A 27,997-nucleotide genomic window follows, 5' to 3' on the forward strand; every position below is an offset into this window, starting at 1 on the left:
ACCCGGCGGGGACGACCATGATGTCCCTCGTCCTCCTCCAAGCTAACATCAGCCTCAGTGTAAGAAAGCCTTCGGCCCTGCATCTGCATAGCGTCATAGGGACGGAGTGCTGAGCCAGCTGTGTCACAGATGGAGGTAGATCTCCTCCCCGCAAGCGCATGCTGAGTCTCAGTGTCGGATCGGGGCAAGGCGAGTGCAAGATCAGTTGGTGTATGCGGGGATGCTTGCTGAGGAATGAAATGGTCCAAACCATCGAAAAAAGAAGAGAAATTTGTCCACCCAACTCTGTCCATAGAATCAATTAAGTCCTGTGTACCTCCCTGTGATGAACCCCCAACCTCGTAGCTACTCTGATATGGCATAAAATGCTGAATCGAAGATGGCTGGATAGGCTCTGGTTGAACATAAGGCTGCGGGTAGTAGCAGTCCCCTGGAACTGGAGGAGGCTGTGGTGGGTAACCCATGTCTGGCTCAAATCTGGGCCGGTCTTCCACCGGTACATCCGGCCTATCCTCCCCAGGGTCAGCATCTTCTTCAACTCTACCTCTGCGAGGACGGCGACGACGATGGTCTCGTGGAACCGGCGGCAAATTAACCACGGGGCCTCTTCCATACTCTTCCGGTGCGCCTGCGGGGACAACTTCCTGCCTCGGATCATGGAATGCATCGGGGGCAGACAAAAACCTCCTTGTTCTGTCGCAGTACCACCTATAGTAATCTTGACTGGGACGCAATGTATCTGCACGATCAATGCGCAGCCTATATGCATCACTTCGCCGGTTTGCCCATACCTCAAACCACTCAGATAGTCTAACCGGCCACCATCCATCATCATTGCGGGCCGACTGTCGATGGAAGGTATCAATATTAAGAGGAGGGTTTGGAGGTCCTTGCTTTCCCCCAAATTGACGCAACACTCTGTCAACATTTAGAATCTCAATCCACCGGAAAAATATGAGAGGCACAACGGCGGTATAAAAGTCTCCATGTGGGTGGCCGAGGAAATCAGCCGGAACTCTAGAGAGAATCCTGGGGTCCATGTACGGTTGCCAAACAAACTACACATGAAAGAAATCCCATCACTAAAGGCATATACACAGTTGTTGGTAACACATTAATAACAACCAGCACCAACCTCATCCACCTGAAGATTGTCCAACCTTAGACGGTGCCTCAATAAGCGCTGCTCAGCATAGTCATTTTGTCCTTTTTTGCCTGCCCACCTGTTCGACAAGGAGAAAATTAAAAAAAAAAAAAATTCTTCCAACAGCAAAGGATATCTAATAAAAGTCACAAAGTGGGAAGACATATACCATACCTCGTGGCTAAAGGAAAACTATACGCTGTCGTGACATTCGGTGCGAAGAAAGGTAATCTGTAGTATATCCACGACATGAGCAACGTATGACAACCGGCCATACCCTCGACATTGGGATATGTTGCTAAGCACATAGCACGATATAACCAACAGAGGACGGCACTCCCCCAGCTGTAGGTGCAGATGGCATCATAGTCAGCCAATAATGGCAGATATCGAACATGCACTGTGTTGTTCGCCTTGTTTGGAAGAAGCACTCCTCCCAACAAGTAAAGTATGTAACACCGTGCGTACTGCATGAGGCCATTATCTTCTAAGTCAAGCGGCATCTGCTGAAGACGAGTTCTGAGCCACTTCAACTTTATGTTGAACTTTGTTGTCCCTACGTGGCCGGCGGGAACCTCACCTAGAAGTTCATGACACCATTCCCAAATATCTCTTTGGTGAAACTTTCTCCATGACCTCAAAGTACCACTAACGGGCTGACCATCAACAGGTAACCTTAACTGCATTGCTACATCCTCCAGGGTTACCGTACACTCGCCCCAAGGGAGGTGGAAGGTGTGTGTCTCCGGTCGCCATCGTTCAACGAAGGCACTAATAAGTGGATTGTCGTACTCGAAGCGCTTGATCAAAGCGACGTGGTAAAATCCCGTGCGTCTCAAATAAGGCTCAAGCCTCTGCCGCCTAATTTCCATGCTTGGATCCGCAGGATCCATCGTGAAAACATCTACGAGCGTGCCATGAGGAGTAAGGACACGTGTCAGCTGCAATAGAAGGTAGCAAGAAATACAATAATTCAAAAAACATAACAAAAATTTTTAAACGTGGAAAAATTTATGTCGAACAATCGCTAATGACAACTATCAACTTAATGACGTAAACTAACCTTTTGGAATAAATGTGCCGCTATATGATGTTCGTCCAACCGGTTCAAGTTCTCCTCTGCGTTAACCCCTCCCCCACTCATATTAAAATTTTTTTTTCAGCACTACCAACTTCTCCTACCTTCCTTTTACCACTTATACAATTTTTTTTAAACCATATGTTCCCTTCAATTCAACCGTGCATGAGGTCCCCTCCCCACAACTCTTTTATAATGGTCTTGACTCCCTTCCCAAGTGTCTCATGCCTCCCAACATAGCCAATACATGTGAGGTACGGTTCCTGCAACGTGTCCTTTGACCACACCTTCTCGTGGGCGCCACGCACGAAGTTCTCCATTTCGTTGGCGCCGCCAGCAGGTTGGCCAATTCGCATGCACTGCCCCTGAGATGCTCCACCTCGTGTGCGCCGTCATTGACTTGGCTCCATTTCGTTGATGGCAGAAAGGAAATGGAGAAAGCTGCTGTCATTGCGCCATTTCGTGGGGGTCACACATGAATTTAAGTGAAACTCCATTTCGCGACTGCTATGCACGAATTGGGGGTGCGTATTTTAGGATCAGTTTTGAATGCTGCGTATTATGGGAATAAAAGCTTCTCTAATGCTTAATTATATAAAAAAGCCAAGTTTTCACCATGTGAGAAATTTATGGGTAACGTTTATTAGCAAAAGAGCGGGAACGGTTACTTGGAAGTGTGCATACAAGACATCACCATGAATTAATGGTCGGTTATAGAAGTAGACTATAAATATTAGAAAGTTTTAGGAAATAGGGGTTGGAACTTTGCTTCAGAAAATTACTCACGCACACTCACATCCCAGTCAATTCTCTGTAGGGTTCCTTTCACATGTCTTTATCTTCCATTTAAATTTTCTGTAAACTTTATCTTTTAAACAAGTTTATCTTTCAAGCAAATTTATGTTTAATTTTTGAATTCAATTTATATTCTAGTATCTTTAATTTTCATGCCCAAAGTCCTTTGACCCAGTCGAAGGCACCTTTACTGCTTTTTTTTAATTTTAATGTAACTTTTCTCGATTTCAGTCAATTTACCTTTTCAATATTTTATTTTTCATTCCTTTTATTCTTTTACAAACTTTGATTTACTTGTTCTTTCAATTCTCGTCTAATTCGAGATAGACACTTTGATGCACTTATAGAAAACTAGTATCTGTAAAAGAAGAGTAGGTTTCGCTCCCAGACTATTAGAATCGAACCACCACTAAAAATCGTCAAAACAATGATATTAATTATTATATTTACATGAAAGAAAGAAAGAAAGATAATAATATTTATAAAGAATAGTTTAATGGCTTTTTATGAGAAGTAGTGGTTTCTAAAACGTTGTAAATATTTCAAATTAAATAGGTTTTTTTTTAATATGTATCACATGTCAAAAGTAATAAATTTACTTGATTAATTTAATTCACTTTGTTTCTTATAAAAGTAATGACAAACAAATATAATTAAATCAAGAATTTATTGAGCCAATTTAGTTTTTAACTGCCATTCCCAATTTATTCTAAAAAAAACACAGAAAAATGTCAGATATTATATGATATTAAATAAGTGACGAAAAATATTTTTTTCACTATTAGAATTATATTTACTTTAAACAGTCAAATTCTTGTCAAGCAATGTATTGAAGCATTCTTTCTAGAAAAGAAATTATATGATGCAAATATTGAATATTAGATATAAGTTCCTTTACCATTAAAAGAGACAATGCAAGAAGGGATTCAAACATAGTTTTCAATTTTTAATAGATACCTAATCTGTCTCTTAAAAATTCTTTAGTTTAGATACAATTAAAAATTATTGAATATTTTTTTAAAAACTATATAACTCAAGAAATTAACGAATTAATATGATAATAAATATTTTAAATTAATAAAAAATATCTATATTTTATAATTAAAGAAATAATACTGAAATTATATAACTTTTTAATAATAAATATTTTTGCTTTGAGACTTATGTTTTAGTATATTAAATTATATGAGAAATTTTAAGAAAATAGTCAATACTTTATTTTTATATTATTAGAATTTAAAATTTAAAATTTATGATTTAATATTTAGAATATTGATTAAATATTGACTAAAAAATAATAAACTTTTTAGTTATATAACATTACTCAAGTTAAATTATATAATAGTTATAAAAAAATTAATATTTTATATTATATCTTAAATTACTACAACGTAGATACTAATTTATATAATATTTATGGAAAAAATCCAAATATATGAAAGTGATAAACTAATATCATAAAAAAAAAAAAGGAAATCCTAGGAAGAAATAATAAAGAGAAAATTCTATTCTCCCTTCAGAAATATTAAAATGACACTTTTTTTTTATTTGTAAAATATACAGTTCCCTCTCTTATAACTTTTAAAAAATTTCATCTTTAATCTATTTAAAGTTTTTTTTTTTGTATTAACTAACGTTGACTTTTGATGGTAATCAGTGGTTAAGAGAAAGAGGGGTTGAATCTTAGCCCCTTTTTGCTGTGTATTACTTTCTGTCCTTTAAAATAGCTTTAGGAGATTTTTTTTTGTTTTTGTCTTGTACCTAGTCAAGAGACATTTTCATTTTGTCTCGTAATCAGACAGGAGATATTTTTCAGTTTTGTCTCCTACGTAACAGAACCAGAAATGGAGTAGAAGAGAAAGAGAGAATCACACCCAGAAGTATTCTGGTTCAGCTGCCAAGTGCAATGCAGCCTACATCTAGTCTCCATCACAACAATGATGGAATTTCACTATAATCATCTTTGATTACATACACCAATTTTCCCTAGGAACTACCTTTCCTATTCGGGACAAGTCCAGAATCTATCCCCAATCCTGAACTTGACTTGGTCACCTACCAAGCTTTCAACTGCTAAGTGCTAACCCAACTTGCAAGAGAATTCCCACAGAATCATGAAACACAACACAGATGTACAAAGGACCTCTAGGACATCTATGACTTTTTCTTTTAATTTTGTATCCTCTGCCTTTTTTCGTTCACTGTCTTTTTCTTACAAACCTTACACTAGTTTGCCTTTTAACCATAAAACTCAAGACAGACAAAACTAAACAGAAAAATATAACATGAAACCCATTGAAGGAGAAGAACTTCTGTTAGCTTGGGTAGCTATGAGAACTCTGTGCTTTCACTCTTTTCTCCTTACTTCAAACCTTGGTTGTTCACCCTTATTATAGAAGGGGAAGCCTCCAAGGTTGAAACGGTTGAACCGAACCAACTTCTTCTTCTTCAATCATCAAACCGGTTTGGACAGAGAGAAGAGAGAGGAAACCGAATACAAAAATCAACATGCAATTACCTCACTCTCATTCCAACTCATCAAGCTTCATCAATCTGAACCTTCCATCTTGACTTGATCCCCAAGAAGGATTTCAGACCCTTGATGAACCCTTGATCCTTGACAGCTCCATCTGCTCTATCTTCTGCTTCTTCCCCATGTAGCTACAGCAGTAGCTACCTCCTGTGATGGATGACCAAAAGTAGAGACGAGCCATACTCCAGGGATCTTCTTCTCTGACCGAGTTGGATCTTCCACCATTTTTAGGCATAGTGATCTTGAGACTTCTTCACCACATCTTACTATAAGTGGCAAAGATCTCAGTCACACCATATTGTAGATCTTTTTTTTGCTAAGGACATTATCACCGTAGCCCTTTTCTTGCTTCTAGCTTCTTCTTCCTTCATTTGATAGCTTGTTCTTCCTTCCATCTTCTTCTGATGGATGTGACCGAAACAATAAGAGAGAAGAGAAAAATTTTTCAATGTAATTGAAGAAAGAAATTAAAATGAATTAATTTCTCACTCCCCATACCTAGTAACGTGTAAACAATTAATGCCATCATATCACTTGCACTTTTTCTTTCATGTTACCAAAGCATTAAACCAAATTAAATGATTTTGAATTCCATTCTTTAGCGGGGTAATGTAACCATGGGAAGCATGAAACCTTACTTTCTTCCATCTTTTAATTTCGGACCAAGCTTTAGTCTTGTAACAAGGATTTAATTTGGGCTTGTTTAACAAAATCCTGACCCAATAGTCATAGCAATAATTCAGCCACATATTTTTAAACATTTTTGCACAAGGCTGATTATTTTTGCCAATTATTTTGGGCTTCAAGTTTTCTTTATGCCCAATGACCAAAATCTGCAAGCAACATAGAAATTATTAATTAAATAAATTTAAATCATAAATCAATTTAATAATTTCTAATTACTATTTTAATAATGTCCGATCATCCTATTAATTTGGAGTTTTCCAAACTTATCAACTTTATCTATTTTTTAAGAAAAAATAAATTATTTTTTACAAAAATACCCTTTAACAAAAATTTTATTTTTTTGTAATTAAATTTTGTTTATCAAAATATCTTTTAATAAATTATTTTTCTATTGATTAAATTAAATTTTCTTTAAATATTTTTTTAAATTTTTTAATGATAAAATTATTTTTTCTTAGGATATCCTTTAATAATATTTTAATTATTAAAAAATTTATTTTGTAAAGATGTAAAGAAATGAGATGTTAATTTTTTAAATTTGGAATTTATCCATCTTGACTTATTTTTAAGTTTTGACTTTTGATAAAGTTGTTAATAATTTTTAATAGTTATATTAAACAAATTATTTATTATTAATTATTATACATATTAACAGTAGTAAGATTTTTATAATTTAATGTTAAAATAATATACATTGATATCAAAAAGTCAATAATAAAATACAAAAATAATTGTTAACAAAAATTTTGGTAAAACCATAATTTAATAATTAAAAATTATTGAATGATGTATTAAAAAAATAATTTAATCATTAAAAAATTTTTAAAAAAATATTTTAGTAAAAATATAATTTAATCAGTAAATAAATAATTTGTTAAAGGATATTTTAGTAAACAAAATTTAATCACAAAAAAATAGATAAAATTAACGTTAGTTAACACAAAAAATTTAAAACACATTAAAAATAAAACTTTTTAAAAATTATATATAAAAATGTATATTTTATAAATACAGAAAAAAATATGATTTTAATCTATTTTAAGAGAAGAAAGTAAAATTTTCTTAATAATAAAACCTGACTGAGGACTTTTTAATTGTCCCTCTCCTTACGGGTCAACTTTATAATATTACATAATTTGTATATTAAAAATCGCGAGTTTTATTTAGTTAAATAGAAGCACTGAACCCTCGCAATTTGTCACCCCAAACAAAATAGGATATGCATGCAATGGCAAAGATGATCGCAAATTCTGTTTTTCTATTGCTTGGAGCTCTTTCTTTCATAGCAACGGTCCAAGGCCAGGATCAATCAGGTTCGGTTACTTAATAAAATTTGAAGAAGTCATTTTCATCACTTTTAAGTTTCACAATTTCTTTAATTTAATATATATAAAGTTTGATTAATGATTAATTTCTATTATCAGGATTTATTAGCATAGATTGTGGGCTATCTGAAAATTCCAATTACACTGAAAAGAACACAGGAATCAATTACATTTCAGATGCTAATTTCATTGATTCTGGTGTGAGTAAAACTGTGTCACCCCAAGATAAGACTACTCATCCACAATATTTTAATTACCTTCGGAGTTTTCCTAATGGAATAAGAAATTGTTACAGAATAAATGTAACAATTGTTACTACATATTTAATCAGAGCTAGTTTTTTGTATGGAAACTATGATGGTCTTAATACGCTTCCAGAGTTTGATCTTTATCTCGGAGTTCATTTTTGGGAGACGGTAAAATTCACAAATTCTTCAGTCAGCATAAACTATGAGATCATCCACACTCTATCGCTGGATTATATCCATATCTGCTTGGTTAACAAAGGCACAGGGACACCATTCATTTCAGCTATAGAAATGAGGGTTTTGGGCAATGTCGCCACTAGTTATCGCACTATAGACTCATCTACACGATTGGCACGATTCCGAAGGTTGTATTTTAGTTCTATCACCAACTTAATATACAGGTGAGTCCTTTTGTTTTTTGTTTTTTTTTTTTTTAAATATAACTGATCGATTCATATTTCAACACTTAATGGTAATAAGAGACTTATTAATTAGTTGTTACATCGGTTGAAAAATTCATCCTATGTTCACAAAATAAAATACTCTAAAATAAAAAGAAAAAGAAAAACTAACAGATGACTCTTTAGTACTATACAACATGTATCAATCTCAAGTATCACTCTATGAATAATAAATTAGAGGAGTGCTAGGGGACTAGTAACTTTTGTGTTTTATAACCATTAATTGGTCATCAATAGTCTTTTTAATGGTGTGAGATTACATTCAATGGTGGGAGATCACTCACTTTTCTTTTGATGGTTAAGTGATGGCCACAAAACACAAAAGTTGGTAGCCCTGGCCTAAACTTTTTCAATAAATTATGTATACATTTTGTCCTTAATATATGTAAAAAAATTCACATTATTTAAAAAATTTAGTCTGAATCAATTTTTTATTATTTAAATTAAATTTTAATTCTTTCTCTCTATTTATAATTTTTTAATAATCACCTTTTGCTCAAATATTTTTTCAATTTTTTTCCTTAATTATATCTTCTTTATCATTACCATCACCATGTATAATTTTTATGGCTGTATCAATATTCATCCACCGTCACATACAGGCCGTTCACTTTTCTGCCTGTTGCACCATTTGCCACTGCCATCATCATCTGGTGCAAGAAACTAGATTACCTTTTTTATTTTGGGAATTGAAATTCTAAGGTGCTTACCTTTTTAAGAAGTATGAATGCTCAGCTTATGTATCAAGAATCAAGATATTAGACTTAGATAAAGACTCAAGAAAAAAACGTTTAAAATATTTTTAAATAAAAATGTTTGATTACGTCCATTGAATATATTATTATAAATTAAATTTTTGATAAAATTAAAAATATTAGTTTTATTAAAAAATATTGCTATATTGTTAAAATCATAAATTTGACTTTGATACTAATTTTTAATTTGTTTAAAATTTAAATTTTTAACAAAAATTTTATTAGAGGATTATTTTATTTTTTATTAATCTTTTATAAATTTTATAATATTATTTTTCTGTTTTCATTTTATTATCATTTTAATATTTTTTATTTTGCGAATTTAATAATTTTTTCAGAGTTGAACTTTATTTACAATTTCTATAATTTTTTCAATATTTTTTTTTCTTTGATTTTTAAAGATTTATATTTTAATCTTCTAATTTTTATTGCTAATTATTTTATTTTTAGTCTAGTATTTTTTATTTATTTTTGAATTTTTTGAATAAAATTTATTGTAAAATTAAGATTTTAAAAAGTTTATTTTGTATTAATTTAGAAATTCAGTATTATTTGAATTAATATTAGTTAGAATCATTAATATAATTATTTTTTCTCTTAGATCTTCAATTTTATTTATAATTTATATTTTTATTATTAATCTATATTTTTTAGAGTACGGTTTTCTTCGATTGAAGCAAAATAAACAACTTAAAAAAAAAATTTGTTACTTTTATATGAGTGGTGCCCTTTAAATTATTGAGCGCGGTTAGAGTTTTTAAATGAAAAAGAAAAAAAATAAATTAAAGCATCAGTACGTCAGTGAAATAAAGCACAATCAAATCATCTCCATCTATATACTTTTTAAGTGGTGGATACTTTGAGGAAGCCATTATATATAATTGTCTATGTAAAATTTTTTTTTTGACACTTGGATAATAGGTTATAATATTAGATTTTGATATATTATAAAAATATTATTTTTATTTAAAATATGATTAAATAAATAAAATACACTTTAAATAAAATATTTTTATGAGAATATATTTTTTATATTTTTATTTGATGAGCATGTGCGATTCTAAGTTTTTTGACACTATTATTATATGCATGACTTTATTCTGGAATAAAATAAATAATTATTTTTATTTAAGTAAAAAACTAATTTTTATCATAAAAATATAAATTAATTTAATATTTTTTTAAAATTAAATTAATTTAATAAAATTACATAAAATATTTAATAATAAAATTAACTTAGTTTTTAATAAATATAAAATTAATTTATATCTGATTTTACTTTTTTTAATTGTGGTAAAATAAACAACTTTAGAAAAAGTTATTTTTACTATTTTTATATGAGTGGTTTCCTTAGAATTATTGAGGTTAAAGTTTTTAAATGGGGAAAAAAAATTAAAGCACCAGTACAACAGTGAAATAAAGCAAAAATCAAATTATTTTTATAAAAATTTAATAATTATTTTCATGTGAAAATAATTTTTTTTACTCTTAGATAATAAATTATAAAATTAGATTTTGATATGATAAAAATATGACTAAATAAATAAACCATATTTTTAAACAAAGTATCTTTATGAAAATATATTTTTGACATCTTCGTTCGAATACAGACGATTCTAAGTTTCTTAACATTGTTACATGCATGATTTTATTCTGAATAAAATAAATTATTATTTTTATTTAAGTAAAAAACTAATTTTTATCATAAAAATATAAGTTAATTTAACATTTGTTAAAAATTAATTAATTTAATAAAATAATTTATTAAATTATTTTAGTAATTTTATCAAATTAACTTAATTTTTAATAAATATAAAATTAATTTATACCCGATTTATGTTATTTTGATTTTGAAAATATTTTTTATTTTTATGAAAAATTCTTGAGAGTGATGGTACTAGTTAGAAATAAAATTGAAAAAATATTAGTTGAGTAAGTATTGAATTATTGATTGTAAAAATAATTAATAATAAAAATTTAAGTGATGGTACTAGTTAGAAATAAAATTGAAAAAAATTACTAGAGTAAGTATTGAATTATTGATTGTAAAAATAATTAATAATGAAAATTAAAATTAAATTTTATTTTAAATGTGAATATTAAATTAAATTAAATTGTTGTTATTAACTTATTATTATATAAGTGATGGGAACAAATGTTATGTTGGTATACAGGTATAAAGATGATCCATATGACCGGGTATGGGAGCCTTATTGGGACCAAAAGTGGACACAATTAAGCAGTGGATTTAGCAATGATAACTTGATTCAGAGTTACTTTAAGCCACCAGCAGTTGTCATGGAGACTGCAGCTACACCAAAAAATGCTACTGCCTCATTAGACTTCCATTGGGAGAATGATGACAATGAAACTCAGCACCAATACTATTTCTACTTCCACCTCACTGAGCTTCAGCACTTGGGTCCAAATCAAACAAGATCATTCAATGTCATCATGGATGGTGAGATTTGGACGAAAAATTTTTCTCAATATAAGAAAAATAATTCAAACTTTAAAAAATGTGACATTTAATATTAGATTACAAAAATATGATAAATTTAAATTTAGGTTAGGTATAATATGGTACACATTATATTGTATTTTTTACACAATTTAAAATATAATATAACTCCATAGATATAGTGTCGAGTTTTACAAACAACAAATACAAAGAACTACACTTTTGATGTAGTGTTTCAATTAAAAAAAAATATTAATTAAATATTAACGTTAAAAGTAAATAAAATTAAATCTAAACATAGATAGATGTAGGGTTACAATACATATTTTAATATTTTTGAATTAATTTTTCTGTACTATAATACAATATTATAGTACATCAGTTAAAATTTATATTGTTTCAAAATTGATATAACATCATTACATCAATTAAAATTGAAATTATTCAAAAGTTTATGTATTATTGGTAGACAATTAAAAAAATAGTACACCTAACTTCATACCTAATTTTATTTACTTTTAACACTTAATATTTAATTAATAATATCTTTTTGAGGAAGTATAAAGAGCTAATGGAATATCTGTACAATGTGTACAATAGAAGTTTAGGGATGTCCGATTCAGTATTAGAGATATAACTATTAGTGTTATCTTTTTTTATTAGCTTAAACTTTTGGGATGAGTGGTTTCATGACCTAGTATTAGAGCTCTAGATCCGTGATGGTTATCAGTGGCTAAGAGAAGAGGGGGTTGAATCTTAGCCCCTTTTTCGCTTAATAAAACTTGCTGCCCTTTTAAAATGCTTCAGGAGATATTTCTACTTTTTGTCTCGTCATTGGTCAAGAGACTTTTTCTTTTTGTCTCGTAACCAATGAGGAGATATTTTTCAATTTTGTCTCCTTCGAAAAGAATCAGAATTTGAGTAGAGTAGAGAGAGAAAATCACACCCAGAAGTATCCTAATTCAGCTGCTAAGTGCAATGCAGTCTACATCCAGTCTCCATCACAACAATGATGGAATTTCACTATAATCTTCATAATTACATACACCAATTCTTCCTAGGAACTACCCTTCCTATCCGGGACAAGTCCAGAATCTAACCCCAATCCTGAACTTAACTTGGTCACTACCAAGCTTTCAACTGCTAAGTGCTAACCCAACTTGCAAGGGAATTCTCACAAAAATATGAAACACAACACAGATGTACAAAGGACCTCTAAGGACATCTATGACTTTTTCTTTTAATTTTGTATACTCTGCCTTTTTCCACTCTATGGCTTTTTCTTACAAACCTCTCTGTTTGTCTTTTTTCATGAGACTCAAGACAGACAAAACTAAACAGAAAAATTACAAAATGAAGAATATTGAAGGAGAAGAACTTCTATTAGCTTTAGGTAGTTATGAGAACTCTGTGCTTACTCTCCTTACCTCAATCCCTGGATGTTCTCCCTTATTTATAGAAGGGGAAGCCTCCAAGGTTAAAACTGATGAACCGAGCTAACTTCTTCTTCTTCATGCAAAAACCGATTCGGGCAGAGAGAGAGAGAGGAGAGGAAACCGAATGCTATATCCAACATGCAATTACCTCTGTGTCTTCCCTTATCACCAATCTTCATCAATTCGGGTCTTCCATCTTGACTTGCACTCTAAGAAGGATTCCTAGCCCTTGATGAGTTCTTGATGATGACAGCTCCATCTGCTCAAACTTCTGCCTCATCCTGCACGTAGCTACAGTAGCTACCTCCTGTAGTGGTTGAGCAAAAGTAGAGACGAGCCATGCTTCCAAAGATCTTCTTCCTCTGACCGAAATAGATCTTCACCAATTTTGGGTATGGAAGGCTTGAGATTACTTCACTACATCTTGCCTTTTGTGGTAAAAATCTCAGCCACACCATACTTCTGATTTTCTTTTTTTTTTATGCCATCATCACAATGGCCTTGCTACTAGCTTCTTCTTCTTTCTGATAGCTTGTGGTGTCTTCCATTTTTCTTTGTGAAGTGACCGAAAGCAAGAAGAGAGATGAGAGAGAAGAGAGAAAAAGGCTTCCAAATGAAATAAAGAAGGAAATTAAAATCAATTACATTCAATTAAAAACCCACTTTTTTTTCTTTCCTGCCATGTAACGTGCAGCACACATTTAATTGCCATCAAATTACATTTGCATTTTCTCTCTCATGTTACCAAGGCAATTAAGGCTAATTTCATAAAATTTTGAATTCCAACTAAAGAGAGAGTGGTGTCCGTGGAAGCATGCAGCAAAGAATTGGATTTCATCATGTTAAAAGAATAACTTAACCATTTTGCCCCCATTTTCTTTTTAATTTTAGACCAACCACTTTGTTGGGCTAGCAAAGAATTTAATTTGGGTTTTGTTAACCAAAATCTGGCCCAACTAATGAAATAATAATTTAGCCACAATCTTTAAATCATTTTTGTAACCAAGGCTGAATTTCTTCAACATGTTGGGCTTGCTAATTTTTCTTTCTTTCGGCCCAATAATAAAATCTGTAAGTAACAAAATTATTAATTAGCAAATATGAATTAAAGATCAAATTAATAATTTTGCAATTAATTATATTAATAATATTTGATCATCATCAATTTTAATTTGGAGTTTTTCAAACTCATCAATCTCCCCCTTGATGACAAACATTATTAAAAATTGAAATGGAAAGGTTTAAAGTTTAGAGTACTCCCTTTGAAGATTTGAACTCCTCCCCCTTTTCAACTGTTACATAACTCCCCCTAAATATATGCCATTTTACCAAGGGAAGCATTACCTGTAACATGTTTTTATCAAGCCTAAAGCCACCATGTATTCAACATATGGTATTTTGAAATGTTGAATGGTTTGATTTATGAGCAGAAGTAGAGTGATAAACAAAACTTATTTGTTATCATATAAATAATTTTCTGCTCAATACAAACAAAAATGCTTGAGTACAGAGTACATAGCAACAAAAAAATATAATTGATAATTTCAAACAATTTGCTGCCAAAAAATTGATTGAATGAGCAACATTTTTCAGCCATCATATCAGAGCCAAAATTATCAGTTTACAGCATAGAAAACATTTTCAATTAAACAGAGTCATATCAGAGTACCAAAAAATTATCCAACATATCAGAGCACAAGAGAATTATCATTCCCTAATTAAGTTCCAAATACAGCAAACATTTTAACAAAAGAGATCATAATCAATGGAACATAATACAGCAAGCATTTTAATCAAAACAAAACATAAACATTGGGACATAGAGTTTATGCACAGGGGTGATCATGAATAAAAAAAGATTTCAGTCCCTGTTTTTCAATTTTCAATTTTTCAACTTTTTCTCCCCCTTTTGTCATCAATGGGGAACCTGCAAATAAAACACATGATAATAGTATGCAATTAAATAGAACCAGAACCAGAATACCCAAGAGTTTAACAAAATAACAATGGCTCAGAGTATCCATTAGCCTAAAAAATATCAAAATAATCTAAACAGAACCAGAGTTCAACAAGAGACAAACAGATCAATCATCAGAGAGATTATACTCAGAGCCATATTCATCATCTTCTTATGCACCCCTTTTCTTTTCAAAACTCTACAGCAACAGATTCACTCTTTCTTTGCATTTGATCCAAGCTTTTTCATTCTCATGGTTTTGGTTTGTTTGGAGGAAGGTGAAGCAGATGAAGAGGATGTGAAATGTATGTGAATGTGTGTGTGTTTGAGGAGTTAAAAATGGAAAATTTTTGGGTAGAGGGGTTCGGCTACTCTTTCTTAGAGCAACTTTCTTTTTCATGTTATGAAAAATGGAGAATGGAGAGGGAAGATGAAGAGAGGCCGAAGAGAGTGGAGAGAGGTGGGAGATTATGGAAGCATTAAATGCTGATTGGAGAGAGATGATTATGTGGTTAATGACCATTAAGTTGAGTGGAGAGAGGGTTGTGCGCGGTTATCAACAAGGGAGGAAGTTTAAAATTGGAAAGGGAGGTTAGCTCCTAGAATCAAGGGATGAGGGAAGGGAAAAAGATTTTGAGTTGACAACAACTCCTTCTTACAAGATTTGATATGACAACTTCCAAAAAGAATTTGATTAACAATTGAGGAACTCAGAACGGGCCAGGGTTATGACTGAGGTCAAAGAGAATTAGGTGGGGCCCATGATCATTAATATCTGAATCAGTCTCCCTCTGTATCAATGTCAATTCATCACGTCCACAAATTTGTCTCCTGGTTTCCTACGAGACAAAACCAATAGATTCATCAAAAATCACAAATTATCAACAGAATTTAAATCCATCATACCCAAGCTGTTCCTTAATGAACAGAATCTATCCTCACACAAAGGTTCAGTGAAAATATCCGCAAGTTGTTCTTCGGATTTCACAAATTGAATATCAATAGTACCCTTTTGCACATGTTCTCTAATAAAATGATATTTAATTTCAATGTGCTTAGTTCTTGAGTGCAAAACAGGATTTTTAGAGATATTAATAGCACTCATATTATCGCAAAATAAAGGTATACTATTGATCTTTAATTTGTAATCCTCTAACTAAGTTTTCAACCAAATTAGTTGTGAACAACATGCAGAGGCAGATATATATTCAGCTTCGGCTATGGATAGAGCAACTGTGGCTTGTTTCTTACTTGACTACATGTTAAGTGAGCTTTCAAGGAAGCAACACATTCCGGAAGTGCTCCTTCTATCCACCCGGTCTTCTGCATAATCTGCATCACAAAACTCTACTGCACCAAAGTCATTAGTTCTAGGATACCATAAGCCATAATCACTTGTTCCATTAATATATCTAATGATTCTTTTGACGGCTGAAAGGTGGGATTCTTTTGGGTGATATTAAAACCTTGAACATACACCCATGCTTTGAACTATGTCCAGTCTAGAGGAGGTAAGATACATAAGTGAACCTATCATTCCTCTATACAGTGTTTCATCCACATCTTTGCCATCATCATCTTTATCAAGCTTAGTGTTTGAATGCATTGGTGTTCCCATAAGTTTGTAATTTTCTAGGCCAAATTTTTTAATTAATTCTTTAGCATATTTTCCTTGGTGAACAAAAGTGTCACTAGGAGTTTGTTTGATTTGGAGACCTAGAAAGAATGTTAGTTCTCCCATTAAACTCATTTCAAACTCACTAATCATGAGTTTTCCAAACTCTTCACACAAGGATTCATTGGCCGATCCAAACACTATATCATCCACATAAACTTGAACAAGAAGAATGTCATCATTAGATACTTTAATAAATAAAGTAGTATCGGTGGTACCCCTTTGAAAGTGATTTTCCAATAAGAAGGCACTAAGCCTTTCATACCAAGCTCTTGGAGCTTGCCTAAGGCTATAAAGGGCCTTAGAAAGTTTGAAAACATGATTTGGAAATTCTTTATTTTCAAAATCGGGGGGTTGTGCCACAAATACTTCTCTACCTATAAAGCCATTAAGGAAAGCACATTTGACATCCATTTGGAACATTTTAAAACCTTTATGGGCGGCATAGGCAAGAAGCAACCTAATTGCTTCCATTCTTGCTACCGAAGCAAAAGACTCTTCAAAATTAATACCCTCTTCTTGATCGTAACCTTGGGCCACTAATCTAGCCTTGTTATGAACAACCTTACCATCCTCACCTAATTTATTTTTGAAAATCCACTTAGTACCCGTTACCTTCTTACCATTCGGATGAGGTACTAGTGTCCAAACCTCATTTTTGTCAAATTGAGCTAGCTCTTCTTGCATGGCTTTGACCCAAGAGGGGTCTTCAAGAGCTTGCTTCACATTGTTAGGCTCCAATTGAGACAAGAAAGTAAAATTGCTTTGTTCGGTTTGCTTTTTGGTTGAGGATCTTGTTGTTACTCCTTGGGAGGGATCACCTATGATAAAATCATGGGGATAACCCCTCATAGACTTCCATTCTCTTGGTTTTCAGAGCAAGGTTGAGCTTTGATGAGCTTCAGCAGGTTGTTCTGTTCCAGATTCTCTTACTGGCTCAGGAGACAAAACTAAAATATCTCCTCCATCTTGATGAGACAAAACTGGACGGACAGGTTCTTCACTTGGGACAGCATTGGGACTTTCTTGACTTGGTTGATGGCTTGTTTCTGCTTCACTACTTGTATCATTATCTAAAGAAGCACTGAGAATTGCATTAGTATCACAAAAAGAAACGTGTGTGGATTCCTCTATGGTCCTATGGTATTTGAGGTAAATTCTATAGGCTTTGCTAGTAGTAGAGTATCCAACAAATATTCATTCATAGGATTTTGGATCAAATTTACCAAGATTCTCTTTATTGTTAAGTACAAAGCATTTGCATCTAAAAATGTGGAAATACTTAAGATTTGGAGGAGTTCCTTTCCATAGCTCATTAGGTGTTTTCTTTAAACCCTTCGTCCTATTCAAAATATAACAAGCTGTATTTACAGCTTCAACCCACAAAAAATTTGGAACATCATTTTTACAAAGCATAGCCCTAGTCATCTCTTGAAGGCTTCTATTCCTTCTTTCAACTACCCCATTTTGTTGAGGAGTTCTAGGGCATGAGAAGTTATGTGCAATTCCAAAATCATCACAAAATTTTTCAAAGTCTTGGTTTTCAAATTCCTTTCCATGATCACTTCTCAAGTGGGCGATTTTCAAATCTTTTTCATTTTGAATTCTTTTACAAAGGGTTGAAAAAGCATGGAAAGCATCATTCTTATGAGTAAGAAAAAGTACCCAACCGAATCTAGAGTAATCATCTACTACTACTAAGTCATAGTGTTTACCTCCTAAGCTTTGAGTTCTTATGGGACCAAAAAGATCAATATGCAACATTTCTAATGGCCTCTTGGTAGAAATTCTATTTTTTGGTTTAAAAGAGGTTTTTACTTGTTTGCCTAATTGACAAGCATCACAAGTAATATCCTTATCAAATTTAATGTTTGGAATTCCTCTCACCAAGTTTTTCTTAACAAGCTTAGAAATTTGGTGCATGCTTGCATGACCCAATTTCTTATGCCATAGCCATTTTTCATATTCAAGAGAGGTAAAACATGTCACTTTTTGATCTTTTAAATCCTCAAGAGTCAATCCATACACATTGTTATACCGTTTGGCTTCAAACAAAACATCCCCGAATTTTTCACAAATAACTAAACAAACCAATTTCCTAAAAATAACTTCATATCCAAGATCACATAATTGGCTAATGCTTAGTAAATTGTGTTTCATCCCATCAACAAGTAGAACATCATTTATAAAAGAAGAAAAACTTTTACCAACTTTGCCTATTGCCACTATCTTTCCTTTGCCATTATCACCGAAAGTGACAAACCCTCCATCATATTCATCAAGCTTAATGAAGAAGGTTGCCTTTTTGGTCATATACCTAGAGCATCCACTATCCATGTACCACATGTTGTCCTTTCGCTTGGATGCTAGGCACACCTACAAAATAAGCTCAAGTGACCTTAGGTATCCAAATCTTCTTGGATCCTTTCACGTTAAACCATCTTCTTTGTCCCAATCCATTGTAGTAAAAAATAACTTTGCAAACTTTGTTACCAATCACTCTTTCACCAAAGAAACATCGAATGGGAAAGTGACCATTCTGGTTGCATAGTCTACAAAATCTTGGAGTTGCTGTTTTGTTAAAGCTTGTTGGGTTTTAAAAGCTTGTATCATTAGAAGATGAAGCCATATTTTTAAAAGAAGGTTCTTCAACAGATTTAAAAGTTTTGTGAAAACCCAAGCTAGCTTTATCATAAAGAGGTTTTTGACTAGTCAAGATTTGATTTAGATTTTCAGAACTTTGAGTGAATTTGGCTAAGTCTTTGAGCTTTTTGACCTCTTTAAGCAACTCTTCATTTTCTTTAAAACAGTTTACATATGCCACCACAGAATGATTGCTTTCACAACTTTTAAGTTGAGCTTTTAACTGCTTGTTTTCTTCAACAAGTTCAACAGCAGTTTCAGCCTCCCTTAATTTATCTTTGAGAAAACTATTTTTTAGCTTTAAGAATGGTGATTTGAGATTCAAGATCTTGGTTATCAAGCAAGAAGCATCTAATTTTTTCAGAGAGGTGGTCTATCATAAGATGAAGATCTTTAGTGTCAGGGTTATGAAAGACTACCTGTTCAACGTGATTTGCCATGAGACATGGTTGGGACTTGGTTTCTGATTCTTCATCATCTTCTGAGTCGTTTTCCAAGTCCTCCTAAGAAGCCACCAGTCCTTTCTTCCTTCCCTTCTTAGGCTTTTCTTCCTTTTTCAACTTAGGACAATCAGATTTGAAATAGCCAGTCTCTTTGCAGTTGTAACAGGTCACCTTGCTAAAATCTTTCTTTTGTTTCCTAGAGCTGCTTCCTTTGCTTCTTTCCTTGAGTTTCACCATTTTCCTGAATTTTTTGGCAAACAAAACAAATTCATTTTCAGAAGAATAATTACTGGATTCATCATCCAGGGGGTTAGTGATAGATGTGAAAGCTATTCCTTTCTTTTTTATATCTTTTTTCAAATATGTATTTTCAAATGCAAGTAAATTTCCTCTCAAATCATCATATGTCATGGAATCAAAACCACTACTCTCAGATATTATTAATGCCTTTGTTTCCCACTCTTTTGTGAGACATCTCAAGACTCTTCTCACAAGCACAGATTTAGGATACTTAATCCCCATAGCGTCCAACCCAACAATGATGATGTTGAATCTTTCAAACATTTCATCTATGGATTCTCCTTCCTTCATTGAGAACATTTCATATTCTCTATTCAGCATGTCTATCTTGGTCTTCTTTACTATGGTGGTTCCTTCATGAGTGACTTGAAGTTTGTCCTAGATTTCCTTCGCCGTTGTGCATCGTGATACCCGTCGGTATTCCTCGAAGCTGATTGCACAGTTGAGCAAGTTGATAGCTTTGGTATTGAGCTCCACCTTCTTTCTGTCTTCTTCGGTCCAACTGGTTGCACAAAAATCTTCATTCTATCCTTCCAATAGGTGTAGTTCTTCCCATTGAAAAGAGGAGGTCTGTTGTTTGACTGTCCTTCTGTCAGACTGTAGGATACCAAGTTTGAGCCACTGTTCTCTGCCATCTGGATCTTTTCTCCAAGATGCAAAGCTTGATCTCTTTGAAACCTGGCTCTGATACCAATTGATGGTTATCAGTGACTAAGAGAAGGGGGGTTGAATCTTAGCCCCTTTTTCACTTAATAAAACTTGCTGCCCTTTTAAAACGCTTCAGGAGATATTTCTATTTTTTATCTCATCATTGGTCAAGAGATTTTTTCTTTTTGTCTCGTAACCAATGAGGAGATATTTTTTAATTTTGTCTTCTTCGAACAGAATCAGAATTTGAGTAGAGTTGAGAGAGAAAATTACACCCAGAAGTATCCTGGTTCAGCTGCTAAGTGCAGTGCAGCCTACATCCAGTCTCCATCACAACAATGATGGAATTTCACTATAATCTTCATGATTACATACACCAATTCTCCCTAGGAACTACCCTTCCTATCCGGGATAAGTCCAGAATCTAACCCCAATCTTGAACTTGACTTGGTCACTACCAAGCTTTCAACTGCTAAGTGCTAACCCAACTTGCAAGGGGATTCCCACAGAATCATGAAACACAACACAGATGTACAAAGGACCTCTAAGGACATCTATGGCTTTTTCTTTTAATTTTGTATACTCTGCCTTTTTCCGCTCTATGGCTTTTTCTTACAAACCTCACTATTTGCCTTTTTCCATGAGACTCTAAACAAAAAAAAATTACAAAATGAAGAACATTGAAGGAGAAGAACTTCTGTTAGCTTTAGGTAGCTATGAGAACTCTGTGCTTACTCTCCTTGCCTCAATCCCTGGCTGTTCTCCCTTATTTATAGAAGGGGAAGCCTCCAAGGTTGAAACTGATGAACCGAGCTAACTTCTTCTTCTTCATGCAAATACCGGTTCGGCCATAGAGAGAGGAGAGGAAACAGAATGCTATATCCAACATGTAATTACCTCTGTGTCTTCCCTTGTCATCAATCTTCATCAATCCGGGCCTTTCATTTTGACTTACACTCCAAGAAGGATTTCTAGCCCTTGATGAGTTCTTGATGATGACAACTCCATCTGCTCTAACTTCTGCCTCATCCTCCACGTAGCTACAGTAGCTACCTCCTGTAGTGGTTAAGCAAAAGTAGAGACGAGCCATGCTTCCAAGGATATTCTTCCTCTGACCGAAGTGGATCTTCACCATGTTTGGGTATGGAAGGCTTGAGATTACTTCACCACATCTTGCCTTTTGTGGTAAAAATCTCAACCACACCATACTTCTGATTTTCTTTTTCTTAATGCCATCATCACAATGGCCTTGCTACTAGCTTCTTCTTCTTTCTGATAGCTTGTGGTGTCTTCTATTTTTCTTTGTGAAGTGACCGAAAGCAAGAAGAGAGATGAGAGAGAAGAGAGAAAAAGGCTTCCAAATGAAATAAAGAAGGAAATTAAAATCAATTACATTCAATTAAAAACCTACTTCCCTTTCTTTCCTGCCTTGTAACGTGTAGCACACATTTAATTGCCATCAAATCACATTTGTATTTTCTCTCTCATGTTACTAAGGAAATTAAGGCTATTTCATAAAAATTTGAATTCCAACTAAAGAGAGAGTGGTGTCTGTGGAAGCATGCAGCAAAGAATTGAGTTTCATCATGTTAAAAGAATAACTTAACCATTTTGCCCCCATTTTCTTTTTAATTTCGGACCAACCACTTTGTTGGGCTAGCAAAGAATTTAATTTGGGTTTTGTTAATCAAAATCTGGCCCAACTAATGAAATAATAATTCAGCCACAATCTTTAAATCATTTTTGTAACCAAGGCTGAATTTCTTCAACATATTGGGCTTGCTAATTTTTCTTTCTTTCGGCCCAATAATAAAATCTGCAAATAACAAAATTATTAATTAGCAAATATGAATTAAAGATCAAATTAATAATTTTGTAATTAATTATATTAATAATGTTTGATCATCATCAATTTTATTTGGAATTTTCCAAACTCATCAATCCGAAAAGTCAAGAGTTCGATCCTGGTGCCAAAATCAGCTTAAGTTTTTGGGATGAGTCATTTCATAACTCATAGCCTATACAAATATTACATTGGCTCTCTAGCGGGATTCTATCTTTTTAGATGAAACCCTGTACCTAAAGTGTAGTATTTTTTGTATTTGTTGTGAAGCTAAACACTACATTATGCATGTCGTATTTCTATATTGGATTGAAGAGGATTAGAATGCTACGTTATATATGTCGCGTTCTTTGACATTGTTTTACTACAATTTTCAACATTACTTTTAAAAAAATTTTATTGTTGTAATTAATTTTTTATTTTTCTTTATTTAGGTAAATCATCCGACATGCCGAAGACGAAGAAAGTTGACTCACTCGAATACGGAAAAGTATCCACCAAACACGTCAGAGGACTTTCCTCTGGATGCAAAAAGTGTCACATTTCACTTATTCGGAATGAATTTTCCACCCTTCCACCCATTATCAGTGCTCTTGAGATTTATTTAGCAAAAGATTTTCCATCATCACAGTTAGAAACCCACAGAGATGACGGTATATTACTGCTGCTCTTTAATTTTGTCTAAACTTAATTAGCTTGCTTCTTGCATGTGTACTCTAGAGTATGATGAATATATATATACACCAGCGGATGCAGTCACAAACATCAAGAGGATTTACAAAGTGGACAGTAGAAACTGGCAAGGAGATCCATGTGTTCCCAATGCATACAAGTGGGAAGGTGTAGACTGTAACTCTTACGATGGCTTTCTAAGAATCACATCCTTGTAAGCTTATCATTCATTAAATAACACCTAAATTAGAAAACTATTAACCGTTTAATTGCATAATTTCATTACTGAAATAATTATATTTTTTGGAAATGGAATAATATATAAAGGAATTTGTCTTCAAGTGGACTCTCCGGACATATACTGACTGATATCTCCAAGCTTACTATGTTAAAGTCCTTGTGAGTATCTATCTTGTCTCATTTGATCACGTATAAATGGACTTATGGACCCAATGATTTGATTATCTTTTGATTTTCTCCTTTTGGATTGTAACTGTGCATTTGAAATCCCCTCTCAGAGATTTATCAGACAATGGTTTAAGCGGGAATATACCTAATTTTTTGGCGCAACTGCAATCACTAGAATACTTGTAAGTCCACGTGATTTTTTATAGGTTATAAAATTTGATAAGGATCTATGTCATATTTGTCTTCTGCTTTTGCAGAAACTTGGCAAAGAACAACCTCACAGGTTCAGTTTCAAATGAACTCCTTCAAAAACAAAGTGATGGTCGATTAACCTTGAGGTATATATTATCCTTGATATGTACTTAAAACCAAGAACCAATAATTAAAATATATATATATATATATATATATATATATATGGGAAAGTCTAGGGGACTAGCAGATTTATTAAAATTTGGCCAGCACTTAGCCAACAAAAGGAAAATGAGTGATTTTCCATCATTAGATGAAATCTCATACCATTAAATACATTATTGATGGCTAATTGATGGCTACAACTCACAAAATCTGCTGTCCCCCTAACACTCTTATATATATATATATTATCTTAGTTCTGTATCATACTACTACTAATTATTAAAAAATGATGTTTTGAACTAGCTTTTTCTTTTATTTGAGTCTTCGAATAATAATTAGTTAATTACTCTCACAATTTCCTGATTACAAGTTGTAACCGAATACATAACTAACCTTGCTTTAACTTTGTTGTGCTCTCAATGCTTATTCTAGTGTGGGGCAAAATCCAAATCTTCTATGTGGAACAACTTCATGCACCCTGCAATCAAATGCTACAAGAAAGAAAAAGAATAATGCAGTAATTACAGTGGTAGCATCAATTGCAGGGATATTGCTGCTTCTAGGGATTGCAGCAGTTATAATCGTTCGCCGAAGAAAGACCTATGGTAACTGCTGCTAACTGTCTTATACAGTCTTATGAATATAAAGAATATTATTATGAAACAGATTACATAAGTTTGGTTGATTGCACGAGTTTTGATTCTGCTTAAAATTTTCGTGAAAATCAGATGCTGCTAAGAACATTATGCTTGGGAGGCGTCATAATCCAATTAAGGAGTCAGAATTGGAAAATAAGCAACGAGAGTATTCATTTAATGAGGTGGTTAATATGACCAACAATTTTGATAGGATTCTTGGCAGAGGTGGATTCGGAACAGTTTACCATGGCTTTATTGAGGACATTGAAGTGGCTGTTAAGATGCTTTCATTATCATCAGTGCAAGGATATCAACAATTTATTGCAGAGGCAAGTGCTCAAAATATATCTCAATCAAAATTTGTTGCTATGTTTGACCAAAACAAAAAAAATGGTTTTGGAATGACAGGTTAAGCTTCTAATGAGGGTGCATCACCGAAATCTGACTTCTCTTATTGGTTATTGCAACGAAGAAACTAATATAGGACTCATTTATGAATACATGAAAAATGGAGATTTAGATGAACATCTTTCAGGTACAATCATAATTATTTTTACTTTAATTGAATTAATCTTCTCAAAGTCCCTGTAATTTTACTAAACCTATAATCTAAAATTTTACTGATCTTATATTTTTTAAAAGATTTTAATTAAAAATATTCTATTACTTTAAAATACAATTAACTAAGTCTAAGATTCAGTCTATTACATTTTTTTCTTTCCTTCTAACAGGAAAAAACAATAGGGGAAAGTCTTTGAACTGGGAAGATAGACTTCGAATAGCAGTAGATGCAGCCCAAGGTAAGCAAGAGAAAAAAGAAACAAACACATGCAAAATTCTTTTATCAAATTTTAGTTCTTAACTATTCATGCATGATTGAAATTTAAATTCAGGATTGGAATATCTGCATAATGGTTGTAAGCCACCTATAATTCACAGAGATGTGAAATGTCCAAATATTCTATTAAATGAAAACTTCCATGCCAAACTCGCTGATTTTGGATTATCCAAATGCTTTGCGGCTGAGGGCGATACACATGTGTCAACCATTGTGGCCGGAACTCCAGGCTACCTAGATCCTGAGTATGTGTTTAATTTCAATGATATGATTAATTATCCATCACTTTAACTATTATGAAAGACATTTTGATAAGAGATAACGAAAAATTAACTAACGAAATTATTATTTGATTCGCTGTGTTAGGTACACAACATCAAACAGATTGACAGAAAAAAGTGATGTGTATAGTTTTGGAGTAGTTCTTTTAAGGATAATTACAGGTCAACCGGTGATAATAATAAAGGAAGACACAACTCATCATATAATTCAACGAGTTAATTCTATGATTGCTGAAGGGGATATAACAAAAGTTGTTGACTCAAGGTTACAAGGAGATTTTGACAATAACTCTGCATGGAAAGCGGTTGAAATAGCAATGGCCTCTGTATCTGCCACTTCAGTGCAAAGGCCATACATGAGAGATATAGTGACACAGTTGAAGGACTGTTTGGCTGCAGAGTTAGCCCGAAAACGTAATATTTGTGACCTTCAAAATGAAGATTTAGTTGAACAGTTCAGTGTGAATTTAATTAGTACTGATATGACTCCATCAGCTAGATAGGGTCTAATAATTAATACTTGTACTAGAAATAAAATAGCTTGAAAATTGTGGTGCATTTTTAAGTTTATTTTGTTGTAATAATGTATTTTAATTTCTTAGCTATTTTGTCTTGTTGTGTCTGCATTTTAATTAAGTATATGTGATGGACACATGGAGTCCTTAGAAATTTCATTATGAGAAAGTCTAGGGGCCAACAGATTTTGTGTGTTTTAGCCATCAATGATATTTTTAATGGTGTGAGATTACATTTAAGGGTGTAGAATCATTCAATTTCCTTTTGATGGTTAAGTGCTGGCCAGAATTTAACAAAAGTGCTGGCCCCTAGCACTCCTCTTTTATTATAACAAGAACTGTTACAGTCAGTTATTATCTTATATCTCTCAAGGTAGATTATTGTAACAATTTATCTAATAATTGAGTTGAAAGAAGAAAAATTATACCAGAACCTAATACTGCATGACTAAACGATATTTTTTCCATGTATTGCTCATCTGACTCTTTTCGTTTGCCAAAACTGAATGTTAGTATCCCAATATACTACTGTATATCTATCTACAATCTCTAATATACTCATATTCATAAGGTGTTATATAGTTTTTGAGTACAAAGAGAAATTAATTGTTGGATTTTATTAATTATAGGGAAGATTGAAGAGTCAACACTAAATCACTAATACATGGCTGAAGCAAGGTGAGAATTGGGTGCACTAAGTTTGCATTGTTCATGTCTTGCAAATTGCTGCTACCTCTTGCATTGTCTCTGTACATTTTTATTGACTGAATAATCCTAGCTTGTTATATCAATGAATCTCTAGAACCACCCACTATGTCAATTAAAGAATTTGCTTCTGCTGCAAAGAAAGCAAATAATCAAGGTTACATACTGTTTATAGCTTTTTGTGCTGATATTATGCTTTATTTAAAATTTCCATCATTGCTCGTACTTGTTCCTTGTCTCTGTCTAATTATAGTTATCTCTGTTTTAAATGTAGAGTCTAAGATTGCAAGAAGATGCATGTCGGTTCGTACATATGATAATGCAAGCATTCAATGATAAACTAATGGTTCTTGTGCTTACTGAAAGACATCAGATGTTTGGTAATTTTGGCAAAAATAAAATTCATCAAATATATGTATATAAACACAGAGGTAGCTCCATAGGTTAATGTTTTCATTTTTCGTAAAACAAATGTTCTATTTCCTATATTCTGCCAGAATTATGGTACTATTTCTTTATTATGCTTTTTTTTCTAAACTTGACAATTAAAAACTTCGGTTTCCTGTACAGATATTGAGCTTCCAAAAGACCCTGAAAGCAGTGTGATTTCTTGCCTGAAACTATTGAAACTGCTAGCCTATGTGGTGCGGACAAAACTGGTAGCTACTCAATGCTTGGTTGCACCTAGCTAAAATGTCTCAAACTAGAAAATCACCTGCGTCTTTAGTGTGTGGCTTTTAATCAAATGAAGGAAAACTTCTTGAGTCCTCAAGAAGGAAGAGCTTTTCTTCTTTCCGTAAATCTTGAACCATTCAACTGATTTTTGGATATATAAAGAGTTATGAGGTCTGCATGAATAAAAGGCAAAGATGAGGAGGAAAGAGACTCTCCACGTGAAGGACCCAAAAATTTGGCACAAACTTGAAAATTTCCCTTATATGGATCATTGATGAGGTTGATAGCAGATGGAATTGATGTTCCAACATCTTGTATTTTGTTTTTATTTTCTCCTGAAGTTATTGCATGTTCTCCAAATGTATATTTTCTGCACCAAGATTTTCTTTTTTGCATAAGAAATTTCATGCAGATATATTTTTTTTTCAAGTGTCCGTCAGTGAAGGAGTGTATAGATTAATAGCTTAGAGTACGAG

The 27,997-nt window shown here is 32.9% G+C and overlaps 1 protein-coding gene across 2 annotated transcripts; it reads left to right on the forward strand.

The window, feature by feature from the left end:
* Positions 1–7,457: 7,457 nt before the first annotated feature.
* LOC107614773 (putative LRR receptor-like serine/threonine-protein kinase At1g05700) lies at positions 7,458–27,895 on the forward strand. 2 transcript variants are annotated; one of them, XM_021112268.2, is made up of 15 exons: positions 7,458–7,550; positions 7,662–8,211; positions 11,201–11,487; positions 22,867–23,085; positions 23,180–23,318; positions 23,432–23,503; positions 23,623–23,694; positions 23,770–23,850; positions 24,302–24,474; positions 24,598–24,836; positions 24,916–25,042; positions 25,239–25,307; positions 25,401–25,590; positions 25,712–26,040; positions 26,771–27,895. In XM_021112268.2, exons 1-15 carry the CDS (start codon positions 7,466–7,468, stop codon positions 26,800–26,802), a joined length of 2,664 nt encoding a protein of 887 aa, XP_020967927.2. In that variant the 5' UTR covers positions 7,458–7,465; the 3' UTR covers positions 26,803–27,895. The 2 variants fall into 2 exon arrangements, with proteins under 2 accessions (XP_020967927.2, XP_016172393.2); XM_016316907.3 differs by lacking the exon at positions 26,771–27,895 and having other exon boundaries at positions 25,712–26,563.
* Positions 27,896–27,997: the final 102 nt, after the last annotated feature.

This window comes from Arachis ipaensis, chromosome B9 (genome assembly GCF_059453495.1).
Source record: "Arachis ipaensis isolate K30076 ecotype BB chromosome B9, ASM5945349v1, whole genome shotgun sequence".
NCBI classification, from domain to species: domain Eukaryota; kingdom Viridiplantae; phylum Streptophyta; class Magnoliopsida; order Fabales; family Fabaceae; genus Arachis; species Arachis ipaensis.

Coding starts and splice junctions, on each gene's coding strand:
- LOC107614773 (XM_016316907.3), top strand. CDS start 7,466: ATGGCAAAGATGATCGCAAATTCTGTTTTTCTATTGCTTGGAGCTCTT. Junction 23,086..23,179: donor AGAAACCCACAGAGATGACG/GTATATTACTGC, acceptor TATATACACCAG/CGGATGCAGTCACAAACATC. Junction 23,695..23,769: donor CTGCAATCACTAGAATACTT/GTAAGTCCACGT, acceptor CTGCTTTTGCAG/AAACTTGGCAAAGAACAACC.